Consider the following 11201-nt stretch of genomic DNA (forward strand, 5'->3'; position numbering starts at 1 on the left):
TGGGAAGTTTTTGGATGGCTCGAGAAACCAAGGGTGCCACAGCTGAGGAGAGGAAAGGGTCAGGGTGGTGATTGGATCCAGTGCTCAGGTCCTGGCACAGCCAGTGCCACTCCTCCCTCTGGCAGCACTCAAACGTGAAAATACAGATGGTGCCACTTGCAGGGCAGAGCTGGAGACTTGGGGAAGGAGGCTTTGGGAACAGAAAACAAAATGAGCCAAGCCCTAAATGGACTTTAAAAACCCAGATGCATTTCTTCGTTGTTTCACTTTGTTGTTGGTGTGAAATGCAGCCTCCATCCGTGACTGGGAGCTGGAAGCTGCCTTCTCCCCCCGGCCCTGTCCAGAGCAGAGAAATTAAGCCAGGACAGAGGAAAATGGAGATTCCAAGATGGAAAACATAGATAGAGTCTGTGAAGGCAGCCAAGCCAGGCACTTCAGTTTAAGTCTAAGCACAGACAAGCTGGAAGCCTCACTCTGCTACACCAGCCTGAGCTTTTGTCCACTTCCAGTGGTCCACAGAGAGCTTGGACACCAGTCTGGCCATCCCAGAGGCTGAAACCTGGGCCCAGCCTGCACCCCAGGGGTTCCTGTCTGCTGAGGTTGGCAGTGGTGACACTGCAGTCCCACCTGTGTCACAGAGCTGGAGCCTGGCTTTGGCAGCCCCCAGCCCCATCCCAAAGTGCAGCAGCCTGTGGGGAATGGTGTCCCCCCATCGTGGCCAGGAGGAGCCAGCAGCCCCCCCAGTGAGCCCCTGGGGCTGCACAGGGGTTTGTTGGCTGTGCAGGAAGAATCTTTGTCTTTAGCCCTCAACCGAACACTCATGGACAGGCCCTGTGTGTGTGGCACTCGGATTATTATCATCTTGAAGGAATAAAATGCAGCACTGGGGCTTTTGGGATTCAACCCGATGCTTCCAAGGCTCCAGATATTCCAGTGCTGATGCTGAAAACCAGGAAGGCATTCCCTGCAGCCAGACAGCCACTACATCACCCAGGACCCGTGCGAGGAAATAATGATGTACAGCTGGCCTTGGGGCACTCTTTGCAGCTCGATTGGCCTCCCTGGCAGAAGAATAACCGAGAGTTTATTGCCTCTCTTCCAGTGATCTTTACTCCCAGCTGTTTTCTCAGGGAGGCCTGGATCCCCATACCTCATCTGAGGAGCCAAAGGCTGCTGGTGAGGCACTGAGGAGGTGCTGGTTCCTGGGATAGGGTTCTGCTCTCACAGGGGAAATCCTGCCCCACCTCTGCCCAAAGCAGAGGGTGATGTCTGGGAGCCCTTCTCCCCTCCTCCTGCAGGTGCTGTGAGCTCCTGGAGCAGCAGCAGCACCCTTGGCCTCAGCACCCAACCATCCCAAATGGAAATCCCATGTCCTCACTCCTTCACACCACATCCCCTTCCCCAGCACCAAACACCCAGTGCACCTGTGTCTCAATGCTGCACCTGGGCAAAGCCCTTCAAGGGATCCAGGAACCCATTTCTGACTTAAATCCCCCCTGCCTGGGCAGGAGAAAGGGAAAAAGAGCCCCTTCATGCCCAAAGTTGGTGATTCCTAGCTCCTGGTGATGTTTACAGAAGCCAAAGGTGAGGTGGTGACAGGTGATATTTTTGCCCCTTTCCCTGGCCCTGCTGCAAACAGCCTGATTGCTTCGATTGCTACAATTCCTCTGTCATTAAAATGTAAATGAAAACAGACACAAAAACAATCTGAATTTCCAGCCGAGTTGCTCTTGCTTAATATTCTACCCCGAAGGGGGATGTGCGGAAGCAACAACATTTCAAAGGGAATCATTAAAGAAGGGAGGCTCAAACCGCGTTTCCATCAGATACCGCGGCAGAGCCCGGCGCTCGGGGTCCCGCCCATCCCAACGCCGCTGGAAAGGACGGGCAGGAACCGGGTCCTGGAAAAAGGAACCCTCCAAGGTGAGGAGGATGCTCACACTGAGCCGGGCTGTGCTGCTCACACCGTTCCAGGATGAGGAGGATGCTCACACTGAGCCGGGCTGTGCTGCTCACATCCCAGCGTGGTCCAGTTCTGCATGTGGTGCTCCAGGTTCATGTTTCCAGCTGCAGCGGTCAGGCTGGGATGATGCCCAGATTTTAACACATTCCAAGGTTTTAGAAATACCCTGGATGGGCATCAAGGTTTGCAATGTGTCCTGACACCTCAGCAGTGCAAGATCCTGGTATTCCAAGTCCTGCCTCCCATCTTGTCCACTCCGAGCTCTTGGCACTGGTGCTGCTCTGCTCTGTTTCAAGCAGGAGGTGCCTGTATTTCTTCTGTATTTATTCTGCCAGTGTCAGGCAGTTAAAATGAAATATAAAACATCAGGAAGTGAGAACAGCCTGAAAAATCCTGTGAATGGTGGTTTTGTCTCAGTGGATGCTGCTGGAACAGGAGGGATGCACCAAGGCTCAGGGCCACACGTGAAATCCCAGGATTTGCCTCCCACCCTCCAGGTCCCACTGGCCAGTGCCACTTAGCCAGGGCTGCAGGGAAAAGGAGGATGGACAAGGAGGATGGACATCCCCTCCTGGATGGACAAGGAGGATGGGCATCCCCTCCTGGATGGACAAGGAGGATGGACATCCCCTCCTGGATGGACAAGGAGGATGGACATCCCTCCTGGATGGACAAGGAGGTTCTCTCTGTGGAGAGACTGGAGCAGCAGGACAGAGCCCCCCTGCTCCCCACCACTCTCCTGGACCTGCCAGGCAGTGGCAGGTGCTCCCAGCACGGTGGCACATGTGGATCCTATAAGGGCTGAGCTCATCTCTCCAGGCAGCCTCGCTCCTCCATGCCCCAGGGAAGGATGGTGACAGTGGGACACGGGGTGCCCAGTGGGGTGGGACCCCTCAGCACACTGGGTGCTGCCTGGGTGTGACATTTGGGGTGAGGGGAGCAGCTCTGGCTGTGCTCACCTTCCCAGCTGAGAGCAAGGAAAGCCCTTTTCCCACTGCAAACCAAACATGTGGGATCTGGAAGTCTTTGAGACACAATAAACAAGGGATCCTGGGATGCTTTAAGTGTTTCCCAGTCTGGATCTCTGGGTAATGGCCTGAGATGATTAATTTTCTTTTGTACTTTCATTATCCCATCATTCAATTTTATTTTTAAAGACTTTTTTTAAACCCACAAAATACTGGAAAGGGTTAGAGGGGATTCCAATTACAAGGTAAAATATTTCCCTCTAAAGCTTTATAAATACTTGATTTTGGTGTAATGCCATTATTTTAACTTTCAAAGCAAGGCAGCATTTGCCAAACCCTGCTTTGTGCAGTAAAACTGGCCCAGCGTCACAGGGATTTGATATAATAGTAATAATAAACTTTCAGAGGAGGCCTTAAAACCAGAGGGGCCGTGGGTCAGGCATGGGAATTCAGACTTGGATGCTGTGGGGTCCATAGCTCAGATTGCCCCGTGCTGGGGGGAGCCCCAAAGTGGCTCCAGATCAGAGCAGTGGCTGGATCCAGATCCTGTTGCTGCCATTCCCACTGACCTGGGGTGTTTGGGGCTGGAGCATCTGCCCTGAGAGCCAAGTTAATCCCTCTGTGAGGTGAGAATTCAGCCCCTTTAAGGAGGTCTGGCAATCCCTGAGGATGGGGAAATCCCTGGCATGGAGTGCTGGGTCAGATCCTGCCCGTGGCACCCATCCCACCTGAACTGCACCCACAGGGGGCTGAGCATGGGATGCAGGGTCAGATTGTCCTGGGGAGTGGGATCCAGCCCCTACAGGGTCAGATTGTCCTGGGGAGTGGGATCCTGCCCATGGGATCCTGCCCGTGGGACTCTGCCCCCTCCAAGCTGGCCTGGGCTCAACCCTGCAGCGTTTTGTGTCTTTATTGTTTTTCCCCCCCCCGCAATATGGTCGGGTTTTTAATGAATTCCCAAATCTCATTTGGGGCACGGGAGCTGGGGGTGGAAAAGCCCTGTCTGAAGTTGATTTTGCAAATCAGTTCTGGCCATCTCCAGCCAGGTCCTGGGGCAGGAGCATCAGGCTCCCAATAACCAGGGAGGAAGCCTCTTGTTGCCAGAGCAGATCCACCTCTTTGATGTGCTCCCGCAGTTATTCTTTCATTTCTTGAGCAAATAATCTGGATTTTCACAATATTTACCTTGGAAATAATTATTTGTGTAAAGCATTTGACCAAGACAAACAGAGAATCTCTCAGTCTTGCTGCGGGGCTGGGAGGGCTCATGTTCCCCCAAACCTGAGGGAGCATGGGCTCCATAGAAAGTGGATGAGGTGAGAAAAGGGCTCTGAGAGGGGCACCCCCCATCCTGTGGAACCCCCGAGGGCTTGGACAAACGGACGAGGATGGAAAAATGTGGCCACTCTGCCCTTCATGCCTTGCTGTGTCTGCACATGGATCCCTGAATTGCATCCCTGGATTCCCACAGACTCAGAGGCTGGAAAGGAGAAGCAGGAAGGGGTGGGGGGAAAGGTGAGACAGGGTTCAAAGGGCTGCTACAGCCTCGGTTTTTTCATCTCTAGTTAATCTCTGTGAAGCCTGAGGCAAAGTCACCTTTGGGTCAACACTCAGGTGTTGTTATCTGCCACCCCCATCACCCGGAGCTGCCCCCAGCCCTCCCCAGGAGCAGGGCCGCAGGGCAGGGTGCCAGGAATCCGGGAATCCGGTCCCCCCGGTTCCAGCCGCCTTCTCCTGGGGCAGAAGGTGAATCCTGCACTCAGACCGCACCCCAGCTGCCCCACGGCAGAGAGGGGAGGAGCAACACACACCGGGGTTTTAAAAAAACCTGTAAAACTGAGCCTGGATGAACTGCCAGTGCTGGCCCAGCAGGGCAGCATGCCCAGGGGTGCAGGGATGGGAGGAAGGTGCCAACACCTGTGCCCTCCACCTGCCACTCACCCAAGCTCCACCCGCACACATCCCAGCCCCTGCAGTGAGCACAGGGTGGCTGCTCCCACCCTGGAAGGGAAAGGAAGGAACAAATCCAGCTGGGGCTCAGCTCCTTCAGCTCCAAGGCTTTTATTAAGGTGTGCAACATGCCCACGGTCACAGGTCTGGGATACAACACAGGCAGCAGGAGCTGGACGCGAGCAAGCAGAAGGGAGGTGCGGGCAGCAGGAGCCTTGCAGGAAACTGCCAGAATCCTCCATCGCTGGCACAGATTCCTTTGAGCTGAGTGCACCCTTTGTCACCAAAATGTCTTTTTTGGGAGAGGACTTTTGTGGATCTCCTCACTTCAGCCACTGGCAGCAGCCCCAGGGGGAGCAGAGCCCGGCTGTGCCCCATGTGGGGCAGGAGGAGGCTGGGGCTGCCCCTGGCCCCTGGGGCACTGGTGGGCTTGGCCACAGTTGTTTATCACAGTCCAGGAGCATCTGGTGGGTGGTGGGTGCCAGGATCTGACCAGGCTGCCAGGATCTGCTGCTCCCTGGGCTCCTGGTGAAGTGGCTCCTCCGATGGCAGGCAGCAGTTTGGCTGGGAGCAATCTCTGGAATCCTCATCACCCTCCTTTGCAGATGAGAAATGGAACCAGTGCCCAGCTTTGCTTGGCAACCAGGGCAGGATGGGGAGTGCAGACCCCTCTGGCTGAGCCCTCACTGCTGCTCCTCCTCATCAGCACTCGAATGGAATGTGTGTCCTAGGGATGCACAGCGAAGCACAGCAAACACACAGCAGCTCCTTTTCCATCTCTAGGTAAGACAATTGTTCTTTGGGTTCTGTGTACAGCTTTCACTGGATAAAATGCAGATTCAAAAAAAAAACCACAATTCTTTCTGCTCCCAAATGATAAATTAATATAAACACCAACACCACAAGTTCATGAGCAGCTTTGGGATCATGCACTGAGTGAGAGCATTGCCCACAGCAGACAGACGTGCACACACACATAGACCTAAATTAACTTTTCACAAATACTGACATTAAAAACATACATTGTGTTGGATCACTTGACTTAAATTTACTTTCCAACATTCTGAGGTCACTTTTCAGAATGGTTTTTTTTTCTCTTTTACAGCCCAGGACACCTCACTCTCACCAACAAGCAATGTTTACCAGGGGCTGGGCTGTGGCTGCAGGGATACAGGTGGGATGTGGGGATGCAGCAGTGCTGGAAGTGCTTTGACCAGGGAGGTTTGGAATCCTCACTGCCCTGGGGCCCTCACTGCCCTGCAGCTCCAGCACGGCCATCCTGGCGCTGGTCTGGCTAAGCCAGGCTCAACAATGGACTAGATTAGGTTTAAAGATGAGCCTGGTCACCTCAAGCTCAGCAAACCCCACAGTCCTGAGGTCAACCCAGCCCAGTACCACCCCAGACCTGGATGCAGGACAAAACAAACTCCAGTGCAGAGGATGATGGAGATGAACTCTTCAGGGACTCTTGGCTGCGTTGGAGAGAGATGGGAAGGGCAGGGTGGGCACCCAGGCACAGGATGGAGATGCCACCAGCCAACACCACAGCATCCGGAGGGCGAGGGCTGGGCCAGGCTGCGCTGGTGGCACCTCAGGGACCAGGGGCAGCCGCAGCAGCGACGCAGGCTGGGCCCTGCCGCATGCAGCGGATGAGCTCCTTGCGATTATCCAGGATGGTGTCGAAACTCTCCTGCAACCGGTTCTGCTGGTCCACAACTCTCTGCTGCAGGCCGTGGATCCAGCGCAGCAGCGCCAGGCGCCGGTACATCACCAGCTGGATGTGGTGCTTCTCCTTCTCCTGCTCCTTGAAGCGCTCCTTGTCCTGCAGGTGCTGCACGGCCTCTGCCAGCGCCGGGAAGAGGGTCCCCAGCTCAGGCTCAGCCAGCTCAGCCTCAGGGGGGCTCTGGGCTCGGGGGGCAGAGGCAGGAGGGTCCCAGGGGGTGCTGCAGGTGCTGTCGGGGCTGTCGATGCTGAGGGAGCTGCTGGCGTAGCCATTATCCTCTGCAGGGGAGCTGGGGGGCTTGGCACACCCCTCCTGGGCAGCGCTGTGTCCCCCTGCCCCGCTGACCTCGGCTCCCTCGGGGGGGCTGCGCTCCCCCTGCTCGGGGTGCGTGTCACCCGGGCCCGGGGCGCTGTCCCTAAGCCGGCCCTGGACCATCTGTCTGTGCATTAATAACAGCAGATTATCAGACGGATTTGTGGTGTTTTCGCTCCGGCTGGAGCCCTCCTCCGGCGGGGACCCCGGCGCTGGCTGGCTCCAGTTCTCGTTGCTGTCACACACCTCTCCCACGAAGTTGGAGTTGGAGTCCGGCCCATGTCCCGCCCCTGGGAGGGCCGTGCCCAGCACTGGGCCCCCCCGGCCCGGCCGGAACGGGGCGTTTGCTGGGCACACAGCAAACATCTCGCCTGTGTCCTGCCTGCAAGAGAGACACGGAGCCGTGACACGCCTGGGGGCACCTGGGCGGGCACAGCCAGAGCTCAGGGCAGCTACAGTGGGGGAAACCACTCACTGCTTGTGCCATGTCTATCCCAGAGCTCGCACAGGAACACTGACCCCATGGTAAAGCTCATTGCTTTATTTGCCTCTTTAAAGGCACTGGACCTACCATGGGGTCAGTGCTCCTGGGTGTTGGACTGCTGCTCTCAGCATGGCCCCATGCAACATCATGGAATCATGGAATGGATTGGGTTGGAAGAGATGTTAAAGCTCATTCAGTTCTCACCCCTTGCCATAGGCAGGTGTGCCACCCACCCAAGGGCACCTTCCTACCTGAAGCAGAAGCTCAAGGAGCCACCTCCCATCCCATCCATCCTCCCTGAGAGCTCCAGTCCCAGCCTGTGTTCCTGCAGCATCCCTTGGGCGATGCCAAAGGGCACCACGGGGCTCAGGCACGCAGCTGCAGGCGCTGCTGGCAGCATTTGGGCTGTGCCTGATGCAATTAATTCCATGCTGGTAAAGGTGTGCTTGGAAGGAGATGCTTTCCCAACAGCAATAAATGTCCTTCAGCAGCTGAGACTGCCTGGGCTCCTCTGCACAGCCTCTGCCACCAGCCCTGCATCAGGGAGGGGGGCTGGCCTCAGCCTGTGCCCAAACCGGTGACACCACCGACCTTCCCTCTCTGCAGGACTGGGAACAGACTGGCCCAGAAAAGAGAAGGTTATCCCAGCGTTCCTTGCCGGGTCACCGGCAGCGAGAGGCGCTCCCCAAGCCCTCTCCCACAAGGAATCCTCACAGCAACCGCAGCAAGGAACCCATCGGGTGTCCCGGTCTGACCCTGGCCAGCAGCGGGGCACCAGGAGGGGTGCAGGAGCCCGTGGCCAGCCCGGGGTGCTGCCAGAGGCCTGGAACCGCGGGACCTCCGCAGTGACATCTGCTCGGGCAGGGCTGGGTGACACCCCCATAAAACCGCTGCGCCCCATAGAGCTGCACCCCATAGGAGCGGGGCCGGGCTGCGCTGCCGGGGGATGCGCGGGCGGAGGGGCCGAGCCCGGGAGCATCCCTGCCCTGCAGAGCCCCCCCGGAGCACCTCCAGAGCCTCCCCGGAGCCTCCGGGACCCCGGCCCCGCTGGAGGGTCCCGCTGCCCCCGCAGAGCCCCGCAGAGCCCCCCGAACCCTCCCCCGGGAGCCGCCGCTCCGCCCGCACCGCCCGCCCGGCCCCGAGCACTCACCGGCCCGGCCCAGCCCTGCTCCGGTCCCGGCCCCGGTCCCGGCCCGGGCTCCGTGCGCCGCCGCCGCCGCCGCGGGTGGGAGCGGGAGCGGAAGCGGCCGCGCGTGGGGAGGTGACACGGCCGCACTTCCGACAGCGCCGGCGGGGATGATGGGGGGGACAGGGATGATGGGGGGATAGGGATGTTGGGGGGACAGGGATGTTGGGGGGAGAAAAAGATGCTGGGGGGACAGTGATGCTGGGGGGGGATAGGGTTGCTGAAGGGGGACAGGGATGCTGGGGAAACAGGGATGCTGGAGGGGGACAGGGATGCTGGGGGGAAAAGGGATGTTGGAGGGGGACAGGGATGCTCGGGGGGACAGGGATGCTGGCGTGGGTGCTGGTGGGAGCTCCCCAACACGGGCGGGGTGGCTGGATTGGGACACTCTGGCTCCTTCCCGCTGGCCCGTGGGTCCCGTGAGGCTCAGCAGGTCCCCGTGGGGATGAGGACGGAGCTGAGCGCTCAGTGGGTTCTTTATTCCCCTCGCCCGGAGCCGGGGTGTCGGCACTGGGAAAGGAAAAGGCTCAGGAACATCAAACGGTTCCCACGAGCCCTCGCCCGGCGCGGGGGTCACATGAAGCACCGGGAACATCTCGGGGGATAAAGAGGCTTTGTGGGGCTGGGAGCCGCGGTGGGGGCAGCCCCATACCGCCCAGTCACCCCCAGAGCTGCCCCGGGCGGGGATGGCCCCATCTCCTGCCGGATCACCCGATGTGGCCTTGCCTGGCATCCTGTGCGAGCTCTGGGATACACACGGCACGAGCAGAGCACCCTCCACAGCCCAAACCCGGGCTGGGCTCGGCACCTCTCACCTGCCCCGAGGCGGAGGAAAGGGATGGAGGTGCTTTCAGGATGGACAAAGATCCTTTTGAAAGCTCTGAATTGCTGGAGGTGGGGTGTAGGGAGCAGATGTTCCCCCATGACGTGGTGAGGGTTTGGAGCAGTGGAATATGTGAGTGATAAAAAGTTGGTTTAATTTCTCATCTGCCTGACAGGCTCCTTGACAGCCTCTCCTGCTCCTGGCTGCTCCAAGGGCTTCGACAACTCCATGGAGGAGCAGTCAGAGGGGCAGGACCAAGAGCTGTAACTGGGACACTTGGGCTGCAGCTCCCGGGGAAGCCTGGGATTAAAGGAACAAACCCTTCCTGTCACACAGGAAAGGCAGGAGCTGACTCAGGCACCTGGGAATGGGCAGGACAGAAAGAGGAGTTTGGGCACACAATGGGCTCAGCTGAGCCTTTGCTTTGTGCTGCTCTGGGCTTCACTCCCGTCATGGCCTGAACTCAAACTGAGTGAAATTTTCATCGCTGGCAGCACAGAGGGAATTTTGATCCATTCAGGGACCTTCTCCCTCGGTGTAGCAGGAGGCACATCCCAAACAGGCCTTCTCCATCTCTGGTTTAGATTTCAGCAGCACAGAAAACCATGAGTGCCACTGGAGCTTGGCTCCAGGGCAGAGCAGGGCTTCTCCTCTCTGAGCTCTGCTTGTCCCCACCCCAGGAATCCCCACAGGCCAAGAGGTGCCGATGTGCTGGAGCCTGCTGCAAACCCCCAAACCTGGCTCTGGCTCCACTGGTTTGGGGGTTTGGGGTTCCTCCCCAAGTGCCAACCATGGTGGGAGCCAGGGAGGTTCTGGGTTCACAGAGAGATCCAGAAGCAGTGATTTTAGGGGTCTGTCTCACTGGGATTTTGCACTGGTGCAGCTCAGGGATTCAGCCCAGCTCCTGGGATTGTCTGTGTCTGATGGAGACCAGCAGGATTTGCTGCTTCCTGTGGAAACAGTTCCATTCCTCTGCAAGCCAGTGTCCCCCCAGGCCCAGCTGTCCCTCTCTGCAAGAACCTGCCTGTGGGGACACTGGGGGGACCCCCAGAGCAGGGAACCCCAGCTTGGGGACAGGACAGAGGGGACGTGGTGACTCAGGGAGGGCTGGGCTGGTCCTTTCAGGGACAGTGGGAAAGGGAACGTTTGGAAGGGAGAGGGCTTAGTGATGGACTTCAGAGTCATCTTCCCCTCCCCTTCCCCCACTTTGTTCCAGAAATAAATTAAAGGCTCTCCCTCCAGGAAATTAAAAATAATTTAAGGAGGCTGAGCACAGGACTTGATTCACTGGGGGTTTTGGAGCTGGGGATCCTGGGCTTGGAAGGGAGAAGGGTGCTGGGGTGACCCACTGGAGCTTCTCCAGAAGGCACTGGCACCAATTACTGCACCAGGGACCATTCCCTGGGGCCCAGAATGGGGGGGCCTCTGTGACCTTGCACCAGCAGAGACCTGCTGCCATCACAGGGTCGTGCCAGACTGGCCATGGTGGAATTCATCCTCCAATCCCAGGGCCCAGCTCCCACTCCCTGTGTTCATCCTGCTGTCTGCTTCTCATCTGCTGTGTGTCCTGCTCAGCACTGCAGCGTGCCACGGCTTTGAACCAAACTGGTCCCAGAAGGAGCCCTGGCACTTGGCCCTGTGCCCACATGACATCAGCCATGTCCTGACCCCTCTGCTGGGAAGGAGGCAGCAGAGTTTGGAGCCACCCGGTGCAAAATGAGCTGGGGATGCACAGCCTTGCTCCTGCTCGAGGTGGGTGCTGCTGCTGCTCCTCAGGTTCTGCCTGCAGCCC

At 58.1% G+C, this 11201-nt stretch overlaps 1 protein-coding gene across 1 annotated transcript; it reads right to left on the reverse strand.

Annotated features, from left to right (window-relative positions):
* Positions 1–4976: 4976 nt before the first annotated feature.
* On the reverse strand, positions 4977–8600 carry C23H1orf216 (chromosome 23 C1orf216 homolog). The gene is made up of 2 exons (XM_030964435.1): positions 8551–8600; positions 4977–7298 (listed from the first exon to the last, which is right to left on the reverse strand). Exon 2 carries the CDS (start codon positions 7280–7282, stop codon positions 6473–6475), a length of 810 nt encoding a protein of 269 aa, XP_030820295.1. The 5' UTR covers positions 7283–7298; positions 8551–8600; the 3' UTR covers positions 4977–6472.
* Between the last annotated feature and the right edge of the window lie 2601 nt (positions 8601–11201).

Source organism: Camarhynchus parvulus, chromosome 23, assembly GCF_901933205.1.
Source record: "Camarhynchus parvulus chromosome 23, STF_HiC, whole genome shotgun sequence".
NCBI lineage: Eukaryota > Metazoa > Chordata > Aves > Passeriformes > Thraupidae > Camarhynchus > Camarhynchus parvulus.

Coding starts and splice junctions, on each gene's coding strand:
- C23H1orf216 (XM_030964435.1), bottom strand. CDS start 7,282: ATGTTTGCTGTGTGCCCAGCAAACGCCCCGTTCCGGCCGGGCCGGGGG.